Genomic DNA, 20,899 nt, shown 5'->3' on the forward strand with positions numbered 1-20,899 from the left:
ACTGATGAATCACTGACCTCTATCTCTGAAACTAATAATATGTGGTATGTTAATTAATGGAATTTAAATTTAAAAAATAGTATCAAGAAATTTTAAAATGTACATATATATTCATATATTCTATTTGCTTACTATAGATACTGTCCTCTCTTACATTTTTTTCACAGAGGTATCTTGTAAATTACCTTAATATGAAGGGATTTGTTTAAGGACTGGATATTCTGGGGGCGCCTGGGTGGCTCAGTGGGTTAAGCCTCTGCCTTCGGCTCAGGTCATGATCTCAGGGTCCTGGGATCGAGCCCCACATTGGTCTCTCTGCTCAGCAGGGAGCCTCCTTACCCCTCTCTCTCTGCCTGCCTCTCTGCCTACTTGTGATCTCTGTCAAATAAATAAATAAATAAAATCTTTAAATAAAATCTTATTCTGAATTGCAATTTGAGTTCTAGCTATAATCTTTACTTACATTTTACAAATAGGAGAAAATGGAAATGTCTGAAGTCCTGTACATAATGAAGTCATGGAAGAATGTTGGTTTGTTAGATGTAGATGAGTTAGTGGCATTTCTAACTCTACTAGAATACAAAAAGTTTAAAAAACAATTAATTACATAAACATGGCATAAAATTAAGTATAGTTTAGAACTTTTTGTAAGCAACTATTATGTTGATCATTCTGCTACAACAAAAATTTTCAATAAAAAGACACTTGGGTTACTTAAAATACAAAATAACAGTTTTAAATTTCCATCATAAGGAATTACACATGTATCACATGCTATCTCAACAGTGGCAGTGGTGCTTTTAAAAAAATATATTAACAACTAAACTTTATTGTTCACTATATGAGATAAATTCTACGAGTTTTATGTTTATTAATGTTTTCAATTCTGACAACTTGTTATGTACTTAGGAGCCAGTACTATTTTTATGTTCATACTAAATGAACCTACTATGTTCATACATAGGGTGGCCTTGAGAAACTGAAATTGATTTATTCATAAGTAGTCAGTGTGTTTCTATCACTTTCATAGAGCAAAAAACTTCCAAAGAGATGATTAATATGATTCAATTATAAATGTAACTAAAGGAGCACCTGGCTGGCTCAGTCGGTTAAGCGTCAGACTCTTGATTTTGGCTCAGGTCATGATCTCAGGGTTGTGAGATCAGGCCACACACTGGGCATTGGAACCTGTAAGATTCTCAATCTCTCTCTCTCTCTCTCTCTCTGCCTACCTTCCCCCACCCCCACTAAAATAAATAAATAAATAAATAATAAATAAAATACATGTAACTAAATAATAGTATCATCAACATGTTAAGAAGCAATACAAGTTGGCATTAAAGTGGAACAAAAGATGATTCAGAGTCCAAATCTGGTATGATAATAATAGTAACATTAATGATAGGATTGCTTTGGGTGATTAAAAAGTTAAATTTACAGAAGTATAACAAGAGTCAACAAGATTACTAATACTGAAATTAAATATAAAATTTTATTTACTGAACTATAATATCATCAGATTTCTGATTTTAATATTAATGCTATTCCTTCCATTCCTCTTCCTCAATCTTTGTAACTCTCTGTACATTATTCAGTTTCGATGCCAGAAGGATGAGTTAATGACAGTAACAAATGTAAATAGACAGATAAGAAAAAAAAATGACAAGCTGGATTGCAATAATCAAATTTTAAACATGAAAACTGTCTCACAGTAGACCTCACATGTGACTATACTGTACTTTCACATCAGATATAGGTAACTGCTGATAAACTCAATGATCTATCCAAAATTTCTACCTGGTTCACTATACTCTGGTTCAAAACCATTCAAATGGTTTTGAATGGCCAAAATCTCTGTGGAGCTGCATTTTATATCCTCAATGTCAATTCCATGCTTAGTAGTAAGATCTGAAAAATAAGAAAGTCTACTATCAGCATAAGTACTTCTGTAACAGTTTTCTTTGGAATGTTGTCCGTTCCCCTGTTTTCAATGGATATCATAAATCTCCCTTCACTTCTCCCTAATATTATTATTTTTGATGATTTCAACTGGAATTTATAAAAGGGTAGTTAAATACTTGGGGTTAAATTGTCATTAGAAAGAATTCAACAATATTTACTAAGTCTAACTGGGAAGCATTTATATTTTAGGTTATGATTCTCCCAGTCATCTGACTCCATGAATCAACACCCTACTCTAAGTTTCTGCACATCTAATGAAAGTCAGCATAGAAGTTGTTAGTGCTTTGTCACTGTTTATAAGAAAACAACTTAAAAAAATTAGTAAAGTCATATGTGATTTAGCTTTATTTATGTAATTAACTTGAATTGGTTAATTTCAGAGACATTTTAAGTCTGTAGTTATGTAAGTTAACTTATATATACATATATATATGTTAAGATATAAAGAGAAAGACAATGAGAAAAGAGTCTCACCAACAATAATTCTGAGATTTCACCATGTAAGCTAAAGAGCAGTTCTTAAAAATCTGGAGGTTCAGAAAATAGTTTAATCAATATATTTTCATAACAAACATTATTAAGTGGATTTCATAGGCAATAGATTTTTAAATTTGTTCTCACCTATTTTGAAAAGCTTTTCATTTTCATCTGCATAATTTATTATTTCTGGCACTAAGTTTAAGGATTCCTTCAGTTCGGAGAGTGATAGAATATCAACTTCTTGTTTGAGGCTTGTAGGTATTAAGAATTCACACTCAGGCAAACTTGATGGCTGAAATAGTATAAGTAAAAAAGGCTTTTAGGGAGGTTTTCCAGATAAATATTTCTAGACTCATAAACATATGTAATTTGTTGAATTGTTGTATCAAATTTTAAATTAAACATTCAAAATTTTTAATGTTATGAAAACTGCGCCTGGGTGGCTCAGTGGGTTAAAGCCTCTGCCTTCTGCTCAGGTCATGATCTCAGGGTCCTGGGATCGAGCCCTGCTTCGGGCTCTCTGCTCAGTGGGGAGCCTGCTTTCCCCCTTTCTCTGCCTGCCTCTCTGCCTACTCGTGATCTCTGTCTGTCAAATAAATAAATAAAATCTTTTAAAAAAAAAGGTATAGAAGCCAAAAAATAGATTACAAGCAATGTTCTGAGTAACATCCTTTATGGCCACTGATTATACTTGTGATGTACAGTATCCTGCATGCAGAAATATCTTCTTTTGGGCTAATAACAAATTTTTAAACTTCTGAATTAAAAATAATCACTGCAGTAGATGAGAGATGGTGAATGGGGAGAAATAAAAAGGGTAGATGAAATGAAATGGATCTTCACTACACTCCATTAAATATGTTTCTCTTTCATTCCTAAAGAACTAGATTCTATGTGCACAATTCTCAGAACTAATGGGTGAGGGAGAGGGGGACGAGGGAAAAGGGGATAATAAGTGAATTAATATTGTCACCGTGTGTGTGATTTTTGTTTTTTTACCATGTGTGTTAAAGTTTTTAACTGTAAGGAGACTCTTTAAATGCCTAAGATATCTATATCTGTATCTACAGCTATATCTATCTCCTTTGAATGTTTTAAGAAAAACCCCAAATGTGAAATATTTTCACATTCACAATATTTTCAGTTGTCTCAAAAAAAAATGTTTAAAGTAACTCTGTAAATGCATCTATTCTATGTGGGCCTAGGTTTTCGAGTTTGTTAAATTGCAAAAAGTTATTTGCACTCTCAACTGCTAAAATTCTTTACATATTAATATCACAATAACAATTTTGTGTGCTTTGGAACTGTACACTAAAAAAGAGGGGTTGCCTTTGAGACATTTGATCTTTAATATGCAAAGATGCTACGTTCTTTATTAACCACTGGCAGCACCTAAAATGAAGTCTCAGAACATCTTTACTCTTACTACCTCAATGAGATCCCTTTTCTTACATAGTGTAAGTCCTATTTTGTGTATACCTCACAGATCAAAATCAACATTTTTAGCTCTGGTTTCCAATTTTTAAACTAGAATATGACCACTTAATGTCCTACACGAGGTAGATTTATTAATATCATTAAGAGACATTTTTAAATTCACTATACCTGGGCTGCACAACAGACCAGTTCAATCAGAATACATCTGAGTAGGACCCAGGCTTCAGTATTTTATTAAAACTCTCCAAGTAATACCAATGTAGACAAGGTTTAGAACCACTATCTTAAAGTAAATTTGACTTCATTATTGATATATTTAACCCATTACCAAATCTTTTTTAACTTGACATTAGTAGATGGTCAATGTATATTACTAAAATTATAAAAGTGTGCTTTACTAACTTTTATAAAAATATTACTTTAAGAAAGTATTACAGTTTTATGTAAACCTACTGTATCTTCTAGCTTTTCCTGACAAAAGTTCTCTTTATCCATGTAAAAATCTTCTTTCACTAGACCTTTCAAATCTTCTTGAAAAGAGGAACATTCCCTTAACAACAACAACAAAAAATTAGTGTTTAACTAAAAGCAAGGTTCATACCAAATGTAGCCAATCAAATTAAATAATAATTTAATACAATGATTAAAACTAGAATCGATGTAAAGCAATGATAATTTATTATTGATAATGTCTAGACTTATGAGCATACAAAGAATATTTTCTCCTTTAAAAACATTTACATCAATTAAATACCTGAAGAAATTAGCTTCTGTGAAGATCTGTCCTTTGAAATCTAAAATGGGGTCCTTTACCAAAAATAGTTTTAGCCTACTCAACAAAGTATGCAAAGTTGGTAGCTGACTTTTATAGGTCGTCAAGTTATTTAAAAAAATTATTTCTTCATCAATAAACAAATCTGAAAAAAGAAATGTAAAGGAATAAGAAAAAAATCTATAAGTTATACAAAGGGATCTAGATAGTAACTGCAGTCAGACATTCACACACACTTTAATTTTTTAGTTCTTCATTGTATTGTGCATATAAAGCATACAGCATAGGATTAGCATATAGCTAAAAGCTCAATAAATTTTAGTTATTACTTAGTACACTGACTAGTAACCAAATATCCTGAAAGAGTTGTAATGTTCATTTTCTTTTAAACGAAGATTAGTTTAATCAATGGAGGAAAATATCTTGCAGCCTTATGCTTGAAAACAGTCAGGGGTAGCCTAAGCAAAGTCGTAAAGAAATAAAAGCATTTGACTTTTGTGGAACCTAGTCTTTTCTCTGCATCATTTTACCTCTTAAAGTCTCTAGTTCATCCCTAGAGGATCTGAGATGTAGGGGAAGAGATGGTCTACAAAACCTATAAATGAGATCAATTTGGACTCTATCATTGCAATGACAAAAAAAAAAACTTTCTATTGTAAAATAGAAATAAAATTTTCACTGTAAAATTGATTACAATGAAGGTTACATGGCAAAATATCTACTTGAGAAGTGTGATACATTTTATATATTAGGAAACACTACTGCTAACAGTTAATTGCTGGAATAAATTTCTCCTATCCCCAACCTACTATATTCAGGTTACTTTAAAATCTTAGCCAACTGTGTCAGTGCTTTAACAGTTTCTGAGCCAAGGACGGGATCATAAAACCTGCTCCCATTCTTTAATAAGCTCCTGAGTGGAAAGAAGAAAAGGAAAATATAAGTTCAGATGAAGCAATGTTCAGAAATCCAGACTCACCAAAGCAAAAGCTACATTGAAGAGAGAGCAACAATTTCTTGTTCTGGGTAGTGACCTTTCAGTTAGGTAAATTTAGAATAACATGAAAGAGGAATAGCTTGGAATGATGTCTCCAGTGACCAATCATTGGAATGCATATGTTTAGTAAATATGTGGTGTTAAACAAGCAACCACGAAACACCCCTTTGCCTAGTGCTGCCTTGAAATGCCAAAAGAGAAATTGTTCCATTAACAAGCCTCTTAAGAGATTACTTATCTGAACCTGCTAAGTTCCTGATAATTTTGTAGCTAAGAGCTTCCCATGACAAATTTGGCATAGTTCTTTTATATACCAAAGAGAACAAGCAAATCAATTCCATATCTAAACAGGGCTTAGGTGAGATAATTAAAGATGGTTCATTTGCACATCCACTCTGAAAGTATTAATGAAGTCCTGTTAATAGTAAAAACCCAAACAGCATTTACTTATATCCCTCTCTCCATCTTCCATTCGTACAGGCTCATCCTAGTATTTCTGCAAGTCCAAGAAAAGAAACATCTATCAGTTATGAGATCTTGTTTTCCAACCACCCATTTTTGACAGATCCGCTTGAGGGCAGCATCACACCACAACCAATGTTTTTTGTCATTACACAAAAGTTGTTTTAGAAGGGTGCTACTTCCTTATATTCTTAAGGTTATACATTTCCTGGTGTTCTTACTTTATTACAGCTCTTCTATTACCAACACAAATATGAGGAGACGGTTTTCCTTTATTGTAAAGAAGTGTTAAATTGTCACAAAGAAGCAAAATTTTAGCTAGTTAACTATGAAAAGAAACAGAAAATAGAGGTCTACTTGGCGGAAGATTGCTCTGTCTACCTAGAAAACCCAAGCTAACTAAATGAAAACAAAAAAAGGAGTTCACCAGGTGTCTGATAAGAAAGAACTGTAAAATCTCTGGTTTTCAGGCATACATAAAAAAACCCCAAATTAATGGAAAATTCATTCATAATGGTAACAAGTATACAAACATCAAGGAATCAACATAATAAAATGTACAGAGAGTATATGCAGGAAACCACAAAATTTTAATGAGAACCACTTAAAAAGTTGAATAAAAGGCAAGATAAACCATTTCCTGGCTATAAGACTATGGTTAAAAAAAAAAAGTGAAAAAACACAATGACTTTTCAATTTCTCAAGAGATCTGTTTTGGAACTTGAAAAACTGATTTACTGAAAGTAAATCTAGAAGAATAAGAATGTGAGTCTAGGAAAAAATAACAACAAAAAGAGAAGAGACTATTAATAATGTTATAATTACATATTAAATAGAACTGTATGATACAATAATATACAAATCAATAGAACAAAATAAAAAATCCAGACACACTCTAATGTGGGCAAGGATTTAGCATATTTTCTAAGTGGTTTTTCCAATCAGTAGAGAGAGGAAAGACTATTCCATAAGTGATACTGAGATGACTGCCAAAACATTTGGAAAAAAATACTTTTAACCCTTACTTTTAAACATATACCAAAATCTTAAGGAAAACCTTAAAGAAAATATGAATAAATATTCATCTGATTTAAGGAAGAATTTTCTAAGTATAAAAGCAATGAAAGAAACCTTAAAGGGAAACGCTGATGGGACTGGTTAGTTTTAAAGATGTATTAAATATCTCTTTGACATACACAGATAAAATATAGGAATAGAAAAATACATAAAAGAATCACTTCACAATATAAAAAGTTGCAAATGGCCAGTAAACATGAATGATTTTTTATAAGTTTTATTTATTACTTAGAGACAAAGAGTGTGTGCAAGGGCACACAAGTGCAAGGAGGTGGGGAGGGCAGAGAGGGAGAGAGAGGGAGAGGGAGAGAATCTTTTACAGACTCCCTTACCCAGCATGGAGCCCCATTCAGGACTTGGTCCCATGACCTTGAGATCATGAGCCATGCCAAAATCAAGAGTAGGATGCTCAACCAACTGAGCTACCCAAGCATACCAAACATGAATAATTTTTAAAGTCTAAGTAAAAACATAATTTTTGTCCATCACATTGGTTAAAATGTATTAATACAATATCAGTAGTAATATATCCGATGATGATAAGGCTGGTATGAACAGGATATTCTCATATCATGCTTGTGGACGTATAGCTAAAAGAAATACTTATATCAAATAATTCCATTTCCATGAATTTACTCTATGGAAAGAAGTGGAAATGGAAGCATACATTTATGTCCATACTTGAAATTAAAAACAACATTAGTGTTCTCAAATTGGGAATGAATGATACATACATAAAACTGCAGTCACTAAAAGCCATCCTTTTGAAGATAACTGTATGGTGAGATGTTCCCAAGATAATATTAACATTTAAAAATAATATAATGCAGACACAATATGATCCCAATAGCAAAATGATTTATGTTTAGATTATAGGCTTGGAAGTTTTTAATAAAGGGACATTCTACATATTTAGGATGTAGATATCATAATAGATGTGGAAAACATTAATAAAATTCAGTCCTCATTCATGATCAGAAACTCTTAGTAAACTCCGAACAGAAAGAGCTTCCTCAACCCAATAAATTCTTCCAACATTTAACCACTGAAACTGAAATAAACATTGTAAATGATTCACCACTGAAATGATATTTACATCTTTTTTTTTTTTAAAGATTTTATTTATTTATTTGACAGAGATCACAAGTAGGCAGAGAGACAGGCAGAGAGAGAGGAAGGGAGGCAGACTCCCCGCCATGCAGGGAGCCCGATGCGGGGCTCGATCCCAGGACCCTGGGATCATGACCTGAGTGAGCCGAAGGCAGAGGCTTTAACCCACTGAACCACCCAGGTGCTCCTACATCATTTTTAATGATGAAATTTTAAAGTATTTCTTTTAGTGTCAAGAACAAGACAAGGATGACAACATCACTGCTTCTATTAAACAATGTACTGTAGGTCCTAGTAAGCACAATAATACACACACACAAAAGATGTAAATGTTGTGAAGGAAGAAACAGATGGTCAACAAAATCACTGTCTTAAAGAGATATCTGTACTCCCACTGCAGCAGTACTCACAACAGCCAAGGTGTGGAAACCATGTAAGTGTCTGTCCACAGATAAATGGATTAAAAAAATGTGTTTTAAGGAAAATAGGTTTTATACACACAGACACAAGAAAATATTGTTCAACCTTAAAAAAGAAGGAAATCCTGCCATTTGCAATATGGGTGAACATGGAGGACATTTTGCTAAGTGAAATAAACCAGGCAGAGAACAACAAATACTACATGGTATTACTTGTTAGTGGAATCTTTATTTTTTATTTTTATTGCTTATTTATTTATTTGACAGGCATAGATCACAAGTGGGCAGAGAGAGAGGTGGAAGCAGGCTCCCTGCTGAGCAGAGAGCCCAATGCAGGACTTAATCCCAGGACCCTGGGATCATGACCTGAGCTGAAGGCAGAGGCTTAACCCACTGAGCTACCCAGGTGCCTCTACGTGGAATCTTTAAAAAACAAAACAAAACAAAACAAAACAAAACAAAAAAAAACAAGTGGAACCAATGTAAACAGAGTAGAATGGTGGTTGCCAGAGACTGAGGCTGGGCTGTGAGGAATAGGGAGAGTCTGGTAAAACAGTACAAACCTCCAGTTATAAGGTAAATAAAGTATGAGGATCTGATGTATAAAATGGTAATTACAGTTGATACCACTGCAGTGTATAACTGAAATTTGCTAAGAAAATAGAACTTAAGTGTTCTTACCAAAAAGAAAAAGAAAAAAAGAAGGTAAATATGTGAAGTGATGTATGTGTTAATTCAATGATGGAAATCTTTTACAATATATACATGTGTTAAGCCACCACATTGCACATCTTAAATATATTTTAAAAAAGGAAAAAATATGGGTAGTTGAAGTCAGAGGACTGTTACTTTTTATTATAAATTTTGAGTAACTATTTGATACTCTAAACTGTCTGCATGTACAATTTTTTTCTAAATTAAAAATAAAGGGATGCCTGGGTGGTGCAATCAGTTAAACATCCAACTCATTTCAGCTCATTTCATAATCTCAGGGTGGTGAGATCGAGCCTTGCGACGGGTTCTGTGCTTAGCACAGAGTCTGCTTAAGACTCTCTCTGCCCCTCTCCTCTCTCTCTCTGAAATAAATAAATAAATCTTTAAAAAATAATAAAAATTAAATTAAAAATAAAAAATAAAGCTACATTTGCATTTGCTTATATATTCCTTGGACATCTGAATGGATATTCATAAAATAATTACATTTATTAAAATAAATAATGTTGTAGAAATATTAGTACATATCAACAAACCAATAAACAATAAAATATTTGATTAATTTATTTGAGAGTGAGTGAGCAAAAGAGAGAGCATAAGCACTGGGGGAGGAGCAGAGGGAGAAGCAGCAGCAGAGTCCCCACTGAGCAGGGAGCCTGATATGGGGTTCAATCCCAGGACTACAAGATCATAACCTGAGCTAAAGGCAGACACTCAACCAACTGAGCCACCCAGATGCCCCACAATAAAAGAAAATTACTCACTGCTTTTATGTCTTTTTTTTTTTTTTTAAGATTTTATTTATTTATTTGACAGACTGAAATCACAAGTAGGCAGAGAGGCAGGCAGAGAGAGAGAAGGGGAAGCAGGCTCCCTACCGAGCAGAGAGCCCGATGCAGGACTCAATCCCAGGACCCTGAGATCATGACCTGAGCCGAAAGCAGAGGCTTAACCCACTGAGCCACCCAGGTGTCCCTCACTGCTTTTATGTCTTAAAGAAATATAGGTTTTTAAATTAAGTTATAATTTAGCAATTGACTAAATTTCTGTTAAGACAGAAAATTTACAGTATCAATTGAATTTCAAAATGTAATGCATTCCTTTGGATTTAGACACTGAGACCAAAGTATCTATAAATCTGACAGCAATCAATATAGCTGCAAAGACAATAAATGAAATTGCAAACCTAAATTTATAGAATGATGTTTAATGACGGAGGACCCCTCAGGCAATACAGGATACGGACAATTTATATGTATTTCAGAAACCCAAGTATATTCTCATTCAATGAATAGTAGTTAAGGAAGCTTCTGACTCTGGTTGATGATAGATATTATAAAGTTTACCAATAACAGCTTGCAGTTTTCCACATTAATAATAGCTATGTTTGGATATCTTTTATTTTTTATAAACTATCTTATTACATGTACAAATATATTAGTTGATCCCCACAAACATTTTTATAAGAAATTAGAAGAGTAAGTTAAAAAAATTAAAGAAGGAAATTGAAAACTATAAAATTTTTAGCAACTGTCTTCAAATTGTACCACATTTTAAAAGTAGATTTGGACTACAATCAAATCTTCCAAATCGTTGAGTGGATTTGGACTATGATCAAATTTTCATTTGGACTATGATCAAATTCAGATTATTCCTAATACAACATGTTCTCAAGTTTAGTCTTTATTTTTTCTTAAAGATTTTATTTTTAGAGAGAAAGAGAATGTGTGCATGAGTGAGCAGGGGGAGGGGCAGAGGGGGAGGAAGAGGGAGAGAAGCAGACTCCCCACTGAGTGCAGAGCCAGACCTGGGGCTCCATCTCAATCCTAAGATCATGACCTGATCTGAAATCGAGTCAGATGCTTAACCAACTGAGCCCTCCAGGTACTGTTCAAGTTTATTCTTTAACGCAATCTCTCACTCTCATTTCAAACTGAGAGGGATCTAACTCTGTATCATCACACACCTATCTGCCAACACTAAAAATTTAAACACAATTTATGGAATTACATAAAAATAGCCGTTTAAGAACCAAATTATTATATATTCTACATCTATTAGATTATTGTAGCTCAAGATATAGTATATCTTAAACTTTATTTTATTTTTTTTTAACAGATTTTATTTATTTATTTGACAGAGAGATTACAAGTAGGCAGAGGAGGCAGTCAGAGAGAGAGAGAGAGGGAAGCAGGCCCCCCGCTGAGCAGGGAGCCCAGGGAGCCCAGGACCCTGAGATCATGACCTGAGCTGAAGGCAGCGGCTTAACCCACTGAGCCACCCAGGCGCCCCTTAAACTTTATTTTAAAAGGGAACAGGCTATTCTACATACAAGAAAGGTAGTTCTCAGCAAGTTTTTATACAATTGGAAGGATTCAGCACCCTCTAGTAGGGATGAAAATTTGGAATACAGCTTGGATAAAATGTACTTTAATTATTAATTATGGTAAATTTGTAAAAATGAGGTGAATTTCCTGATCTAATACTACAGCGACTCCATCTCTACTTTGAACTATGGTTTCATGTCAATCAGATGAGATTCAAAATCTTGAGCATATTTTGAAAATAAAATACAGCATCATTTAGTAATCTACTGTTTTAATGTTATACCAAATTGCTCTGTCATCAGGTCTGGTTATGGTAATATGGTGTGGGCACACTATGATCAAATCCCTGACGCTATTTTGATGCCCAACACACATAAGACCCCCCAAACAACCAAATTCACAGAAAAGGGACTAATATAAAAGAGAAAGTATTTCCCTAATGTGGCAAAGCATAGAGTTATAATTTTGCAGGTGGATACCTTTAATAAAATAGAAAAATTAAAAGTACAATAAACAGAAAAACACAAAAATGAAAATCTGCATGTTAGTAAGAAATGTTTTATAACAATAGAAATAATAAATGTTTTACCTTCATTCTGTGTTTGAAGTCCTGGACATTTTTCTAAACCGCTGACAAGTGTAAAGACTTCAGTGTAGTCCTTATGGGTATATAAACTGGCTTCCTCTACTTCAGTTTGGGAGTTTGGGTTTGAACTTGGAACAACTTCCTCAAACTCATAGTCAATCTGAGTCACCATTCCTGTAATTGTTTTTCTATGACATTATAAAATTATTGATTTTATGTATGTCCTATTTTAAAACATCTTTATAAATAGTATATGTTCTTTGTAGAAAAATTACAAAATTCCAACAGATACAGAGAAAAGTTACCCATTGCCCCAACAATCAAGAGATGAATTAAAAAACTATGTATTTTCTCAATTACTTTTAGATATTTTTAAACAAAAGTAGATTCATGTACATAGTATTTTGAAACCTGCCTTTTCTGGTAAACAATAAAACATGACCACATTTATATGTCAATCAATGTACATTCACTTCATTTTTGATAAACAGGATCCCACTGCATTGGTAGGCCATAATTTACTGAAAGAGTTCCTTATTGTTGGCAATTTAAATTTGTTGTAATCATCTGCTATTATAATGCAAGTAACATCTTTGTGCAGTTGTCTGTTTTCCAAAATAGGTTTCCTAAAAATGGAAATGATCAGATTAAATGTATACAGATTTTTAGACTTTGCCATGTACTGCCAAGTTGCCCTTCATTGGATGTTCAATGTTTGTTTTCCCAGATCATTATCCAACCTTTTATATTCTGTTTTTCATCCTGGGAGGTGCATCTCCATGACTGAACTAAGCTCCCTTGCTCTCTGGCTTCTGGTTGGGTTCGGCCAATCAGAAGCATTGTCAGGAGATCAAAGTTGGGAAGAGAGACAAGTTAGGATATTATTGTTCTCAAATGCTTCTCTCCTGGGCCACAGTTTAGAAGTGGCTGCATTCTACCAAGAGTTACATCTCTTGTCAGACAGGCCCTCTCCTACAGCTAGTCGTAGTTCTTACTGGGCTGATTACTGCTCAGTCCCCTTGTTCCTACAAGCTTAGAGTGTTAACAACTTCCTGCTGTTTGGGGGCACTTTTTTTTTGGGGGGGGGGCTCCCTTGACCTTGCCATATCTTGCCTATTTCTTGATTCATCCAGGTATATCTGCCACTGTCTGCAATATTGGGAGATTTGGACTTTTATAAGAGAACTTTTTAATGAATTTTCTGACAAATATATTATTGGCAATTTAACTACACATTCTAATATACCCCTTTCCCCCTGATATCCTAAAATATTTTAGTCTCAATAATTCCCTACCCAGACTGAGAGAACCAAAGTCAGTATCATTCCCTATGTAATTGGAGAAAAATGAATACACCGTATCTTCAAATCATATATAGAAAAATCTGTAAAGTTTCTCCCTGACTCTTTAAGAAAATACAAGGCACAAGAAAAGATATTTCAACTTACCCAGGTCCATATTACTCATGAGACCATTGATTTCTATGGGAATCTTTATAGACTTCTAAATTTAGCATTTATACCACAATTATCTTTTTTTGTTTTAAATGTTACTAATAGGGTCAGTACTTTGTAATACTCCTTGGTATTAGAGTTTTGAGAAAAACCAGTCAATTCTCTTCCTCTAGATATAAAGGTTCTATGAAGAAAAGTAATTCCTGGATCTCTTCCTACTTCTGAGTCCAGTATTATCCATTCTTTGTTCACTGGTGTCTCCTTTTCACCTAACCTGTAGTACTGATATTTCTCAGGATTCCAATCTGGATGGTGTCTGTCTGCTTTCTTTCCATATCATTCTATCTGGGTAAGTTCATCCACTCCAATTCACTAATTCCTTAACTTAAATGAAATATTTACTGAGTGTCCACAGTGTGCTAATACCATTTTAGGCACTAAGAATGGAGTGATAGAGCAAAACAAAGTTCTTACCCCCATGAAGCTAACCCGTTAACAGAATGATAGACAAATAAACAAGTAACATAATGTCAGGTGGCAAAGAACTGTTATGAATAAAAGAAAATAAAATATTAGGACATCAAGTAACAGCCAGAGATTGGTAGGAGGTCTATTTTGGAGAGCGGCCACCTGAGGAGCTGATAATTCCACAGCTACCTGAATAATGGTAGGAAGTGACACATACAAAGGCCTAAAGTGTGGGAACAGGGTTGGTATAGTCTCAGAAAGGCACAAACGTTAGGGTTACTGGAAAAGAGTAAGGTTAGATAGGTAGGAATGGACCAGATCATGCTGGGTATTACAGCACCTGGTAAGAACTTTGAGTTTTATTCTATGTGCAACGGGATACTGTCAGTAGGTTATAACAGAGATAGTTCATGATCTGATTTGTGTCTTAAAACAAAAGTTCCAGGAAAACTATTAGAAGAAAATAGAGGAGTAAATCCTCATGACTTTGGATTAGGCAAAGCTTTCTCAGATATGATGCCAAGAGCCCAAGTGACAAAAGAAAAAATAGATAATTGGACTTCATCAAAAATTTTTAAAAACTGTGCTTCAACGGATACTATTAAGAAAGTGGAAAGATAATCCACAGAAGAAAATATTTATAAATCATGTGTCTGATAATGGACTTGTATCTAGACTGTGTAGCAAAACTCTTAATTCAATTTTAAAAAGACACATAAACCAACTGGAAAATGGGTGAGGAATTTAAATAAACATTTTCTTGAAGAAGATAAACTAAAGGCCAATAATTATATAAAAAGATGCTAAATATCATTAGCCATGAGGGAAATGCAAATCAAAATTACAATGACATACAATAAGCCATCCATTCGGATGACTATAATAAAAAAGACAGATAATAACAAGTGTTGCAAGGATGTAAATAAATTGTAATCTTCATACACTGCTGGTAGAAATATAAGATGGTACAACTGTCTGGAAAATAATTTAGCAATTCTTTGTATAGTTAAGCACAGAGTTACTGTATGATCTAGTAATTCTACTACTAGAGAAATGAAATCATGTATGCAAAAAAATTTATCCTCAAATATTTATAGCAGCATTACTCATACTAGCTAAAAACTGAAAGCAATCTAAATGTCCATCAACTAATGAATGAATAAATAAAATGTGCTATGTCTAGACAATGGAATATTATTTGGCTTTTAAAAAAAAGGTACTGATGGGATGCCTGGGTGGCTCAGTTGGTTAAGCAGCTGCCTTCGGCTCAGGTCATGATCCCAGCGTCCTGGGATCGAGTCCCACATCGGGCTCCTTGCTTGGCGGGGAGCCTGCTTCTCCCTCTGCCTCTGCCTGCCATTCTGTCTGCCTGTGCTCGCTCTCTCTCTCTCTCTCTCTGACAAATAAATAAATAAATAAAATCTTTAAAAAAAAAAAAAAGGTACTGATACATGCACAACATAGATGAACCTTGAATACATTATACTAAATGAAAGAAGCCAGTCACAAAAGATCCCATATTGTATGTGTCATATTGTGTTTTATAATAAGAAATGTATATTTGGTCTTCATCTCCATTTCTGGCAAAGAACTCCTAAAGGCCTTGGAATTTCCTAAGTATTGAGAAAGATAAAGGTATATTTGGTTATGTTAATGAGGTAACTTTTGGAAAACCTCTCTGTTGCCTAGAGAAACAACCATGTGATCAGAGGGCTGGAATTTCAGCCCCATCCCTCTGACCTCCAGGGAGAAGGGCTGGAGGTTGAATCAACTGCCAGTGGCCTATGATCAAATCAACCACATGTATGAAATGAAGGCTTCGTAAGAACACAAAAGGATGGGGTTCAGAGAGCTTCTGGGTTGGTGAACACACAGAAATGCTGGGAGAGTGGTGTGAAGGGAAAGGGTATGGAAACTCTGTGCCCCTTTCCCCTACCTTGTTCTACGCATCTCTCCCAGCTGGCTGTTCCTGAATTATATCCTTTTATAATAATCTGGTAATCCAGTAAGTAAAATGTTTCTATGAATTCTGTGAGTCTGTCTAGCAAACTGATCAAATCCAAGGATGAAGCTGCTAGAACCTCCAATTTATAGCCTATGGGTCAGAAGTACAGGTTATAACCTGGACTTGCAAGTGGAGTCTGAAGTGGCGGGGGAGGGGAGGCAGTCTTGTACCACTGAGCCCTTGACATGTGGTATCTAACACTATCTCTGGGTAAAATTGAGTTGAATTGTAGGATTACCCAGCTGGTATCAGAGCACTGCTTGTTGGTTTGGGAAAACTACACCTTCTCCCTATGTTGGAATTGGTGTATGATTTTACTTTGATTCCATTTTTATGAAATGTCCAGAATAGGCAAGTCTAGAGAGGCAGAAAGTAGACCAGTAGTCGCCTATCCAGAGGAGGAGGAAAGATGGGGAGTGAATCCTAATAAGTTTCAGATTTCTTTTTGTTTTGATGAAAATGCACCAAAATTGATTGTGGTGATAATTGTACAACTCTGTGAATATACTAAAAACCACTGAATTAGACATTTTAAATAGGTGAATTATACAGATATGAATCATCTTTCAGTAAAGCTTTAATATAAACCTAACCAAACCAAAGAGTATAGGGTTTGAAGTTGAACAGACTAGGGTTTGAACATTTGAATAGTTCCAACTATTGACTGTGGGCAAGTTATTTAATCTGAGTCACAGTTTCTCATATGTAATATTTAGATGGTAACACCCACCTCACATAATAGTTATGAGGTATACAGGAAATAAATATATGTGCATTGCCCTGTGTTCAATTGCATTCATGTGAATACAGAAAGCCACAGAGGACTAGGGGATATTGTAATACATTCTTCCTCTTACTTTACTTGGCCATTGCTCTCTCCTGGAAGCTAGGAAGTTTATTGCATGGTTCTCCCTGATGTTTTTGCATTTTGCCCTTGTCACCATGATTTGATAGCCTCAACCCCTTCTTTATTCTGTCTCTTGGGCTAAAAAAAGTGCTATATTTACTGTAATATGTATGTATTTATTAGGAGCTTAATATGTCTTTTAAACTATACTTTTTTCTGGTAGTTTTCTAAAAATTAAAATAGTTATTATTTTTGTTAGTGCTCTGTTGCAAGTTGCAGCTTTGATGACAGAAGCCAATTTTCTTGTATGTCCTGTTATTTTTAGTGTGTAATTTCACAGAACGTAAGATTTCTTAGGAACACACAGTGAAAATGCCCAAATATGTTAAAATACAGTATACCACAAGTTAGTAAAATAATTGAGGCCTTAGAATCAATATTAAGAAGTAACAAAAATAGGGGCTCCTGGGTGGCTCAGTGGGTTAAAGCCTCTGCCTTAGGCTCAGGTCATGATCCCAGGGTTCTGGGATCGAGCCCCACATCAGGCTCTCTGCTCAGCCGGGAGCCTGCTTCCTCCTCTCTCTCTGCCTGCTTCTCTGCCTACTCGTGATCTCTGTCTGTCAAATAAATAAATAAAATCTTTAAAAAAAAAAAAAGAAGTAACAAAAATAGAAACAAGGAACAAAGAGAGAGGAGAAAAAGAGGGAAAGCAAGATTTAGAAACTCTAGGTAGTGCTAATGATCAGAATGTTTATTTCTAAAATCCATAGGTAACAAAACTGCAGTAGCAGAATTATTTAAAATTAAATTTAAGATGGGAAGTATCTATACTTTCTGCTCAATTCTTCTGTGAACCAAAACTTCCCTAAAAATAAAGTCTATTAAAAATTAAATCTTACTGGGGCACCTGGGTGGCTCAGTTGGCTAAAGCCTCTGCCTTTGGCTCAGGTCATGATCTCAGAGTCCTGGGATGGAGCCCCGGGATTGAGCCCCGCATCGGGCTCTCTGCTCCGCAGGGATTCTGCTTCCTCCTCTCTCTCCGCCTGCCTCTCTGCCTACTTGTGATCTCTGTCTGTCAAATAAATAAATAAAATCTTTTAAAAAAATTAAATCTTACTGTATGAGACAAAATTGAAATTAATGGCTTACACACATAAAAAGTGGAGTTTAGAAGTTCATGGCTGGTAAAACAGTTTGCAATGTGTTAGAGACTAAATCTCCTTTTGTTCTACTCTTTCACTCCTACGTTTAGTTCTTGCCGATACAGCCGAAGTTGGTTGCTGGAATCAGTCATTACATATCTATTCCAGCACTGGGAAGGAGAAAAGTGAAGGAGAAAAACATGCTGCTTCCTTTTTTTTTTTTCCTTAAATATTTTATTTATTTATTTGACAGAAAGAAAGATCACAAGTAGGCAGAGAGCGGGAAGCAGGCTCCCTGCTGAGCAGAGAGACTGATGCGGGGCTCGATCCCAGGACCTTGGGATCATGACCTGAGTCTGAAGGCAGAGGCTTTAACCCACTGAGCCACCCAGGTGCCCCCATGCTGCTTCCTTTTAAGGACATTCCCCAGAAATTGCATAAGCCTCTTCTGCTTAATATTCTATTGGGAAGAAATGAGTCACATGGCCATGTGTAGTTACAGAGAGGCTGAGAAATGTAAATGTGATTCTAGGTGATGCCACAGGTCCACCTTCTTTGCCATGGACTCCATCTTGGTACCGCAAAATGAAAGGAAGGTGAGATAAGATAGGGCATCCATTCTTTCAGCGCCTCCCATTTCTCCCATACATGAATCTTGGTTGAGTCAAAGTAGCTAGATAACTGCTTTCACTGTGGATTTATCGTGTATTCTTGCTCTATGCCTTCAGACTTGCTGTTTCCTTTGCCCGAAAACCTTTCTCTCAAGTTAGTTTCTCTTTTAATGTCCAGCTCAAGCTCAATTCCTACTTCTTTGTAAAGCTGATCTCTCCTGCTTATAAATGCACAGCCTTACCATCTAACTCGTGAAGTGAAGAGATCTTAGAGATCATCTTGTTTCTTGTTACTTTAAGTAGGTTCTTGGGCCTGCAGTACCATCATACCTAAGAGCACATTAGAAGGGCAGAATCTGGGATGCCTGGCTGGCTCAGTCACTTAAGCATCCAACTCTTGATCTCAGCTCAGGTCTTGATCTCAGGATCATGAGTTCAAGCTCTGTGTTGGTTTCCATGCTGGGCATGGAGTCTACTTAAAAAAAAAAAAAAAAAGTGCAGAATGACAGGCCCCAACACAGACCAACTGAATTGAGATCTCCATTTTTAGTAAGATCATCAGGTGATTCATATGCACATTAAAGTTTGAGAAGCACTGATCCAGTGTTATTATACTGATAGAGGGTGAGGGTCAGAGAGAGAAGATGACTTGTCAAGTAGGTAGTACTTAACTTTTCAAATCAAGACTTGAAATCCACATTTTTTTTTAAACTCATGGAGCAGAGCTCTTTTCACTACACCCTCCTGCTTCCTCATTGCTCAGTTTAGTCATGCAATAGGCACTTTGTATTGGCCTTATGCCTTGTGATAGAATTTCTGATGGTCATCTTATATTATCATTTAATTTTTACATGGTTAGTTTTTTTGATGTCTATATATTATCTTCCTAACTTGACTTTTAAATTCTTAGATGATGGAGATGGTATATTGGGTCTCTTTGCATTTGGAGTCTAGACATATTTAAATTGGTTATTTGTTTCTTTCCAGCAATTTCCAATAATTAAGGAAAACTTAAATTACTAAAACCTAAAAATGTGAAAAACTAAATCCTTCCTGGGTCTGATCAGCACTCTTTATACAAAGTGAAGCAACAGAGTAAATTATTTACCTTTGCACTGAAATCTCTAATTTTTGTCTATATTAACAATGTTGGGTTAGATGTCCTTCCTTGCATTATGTATGCTCTGTCTTCCTATCTCTGTCATTATATTTTCTATATTATATTGTAATTATTTATAAATCTCTACTCCCTATTTTCTTGTGTTCTTTGAGTAGAGCCTATATCTTATTCAGTTGCGTATTCTGTATCCAGCACACAGGATTGTATATAATAAATATTTGATGAATGACTGAACTAATAATAAATAATGTTTTGACAATGTTAGAAAATAGCCTTAAATCTGTATTTATACTACAAGAAAAAAGACCAATTTTAATATAAAGTGTCCTATAGACACATTCTATAAGAAGTTTACTTATTGATTAAAAGCATAATAATATATCTGCTTTCTTTCTGTGTGCATTTTATAGCACAAATGCATAGAGAACGGTTAATATGTGATAACTGATGCCAAAATAAAAAAGGTATAAATCACTTGTATTAACCTCTCTTTTGTGACTCAGATTAGGGCTTTTTCTTCAGATAAAAGAATAAAATTGGTAAGGATACAAAAGAAAGGATATTCTCTCTGCAGGTGTCTGGAGAACTTACTGTTTCTGCCCTAGACGTAAAGGGGAAATTGAGGTTAAGGATACATACTTCTCTAGGAAATCTTCCACAAAGAGACTTGCTTTCCATTGATCCAAGACTGAAATATCATCTGTCATTCCCCACACCGAAACAGCTGAAACTAGAAAGGAGAATGGTGAACATTAACTTCTAGAATTTTCTTTTGCACTTAATACAAAGAAGCCAAACATGAACCTTTTACATTATGGTATTATCTTTATTTGTTCACAGATGTAATTTTTCCCCAAATTTTACCAGATTCCAAATATTTAAATAATCTTTCTCATTATTACAATTCAC

At 34.8% G+C, this 20,899-nt stretch overlaps 1 protein-coding gene across 1 annotated transcript in view; it reads right to left on the bottom strand.

The window, feature by feature from the left end:
- The window catches only part of SHOC1 (shortage in chiasmata 1), a 63,015-nt gene that overhangs the window by 33,658 nt on the left and 8,458 nt on the right, over positions 1–20,899 (bottom strand). Inside the window, exons 4-10 of the mRNA XM_032866349.1 lie at positions 20,630–20,720; positions 12,347–12,531; positions 4,634–4,796; positions 4,333–4,429; positions 2,584–2,734; positions 1,798–1,908; positions 464–572 (exon numbers count right to left, since the gene is read on the bottom strand). Of these exons, the coding sequence (XP_032722240.1) occupies positions 464–572; positions 1,798–1,908; positions 2,584–2,734; positions 4,333–4,429; positions 4,634–4,796; positions 12,347–12,531; positions 20,630–20,720 (907 nt within the window). The remainder of the gene's footprint in view (positions 1–463; positions 573–1,797; positions 1,909–2,583; positions 2,735–4,332; positions 4,430–4,633; positions 4,797–12,346; positions 12,532–20,629; positions 20,721–20,899) is intronic.

This window comes from Lontra canadensis, unplaced genomic scaffold (genome assembly GCF_010015895.1).
Source record: "Lontra canadensis isolate GAN:19392208 unplaced genomic scaffold, GSC_riverotter_1.0 scaffold30, whole genome shotgun sequence".
Taxonomy (NCBI): Eukaryota; Metazoa; Chordata; class Mammalia; order Carnivora; family Mustelidae; genus Lontra; species Lontra canadensis.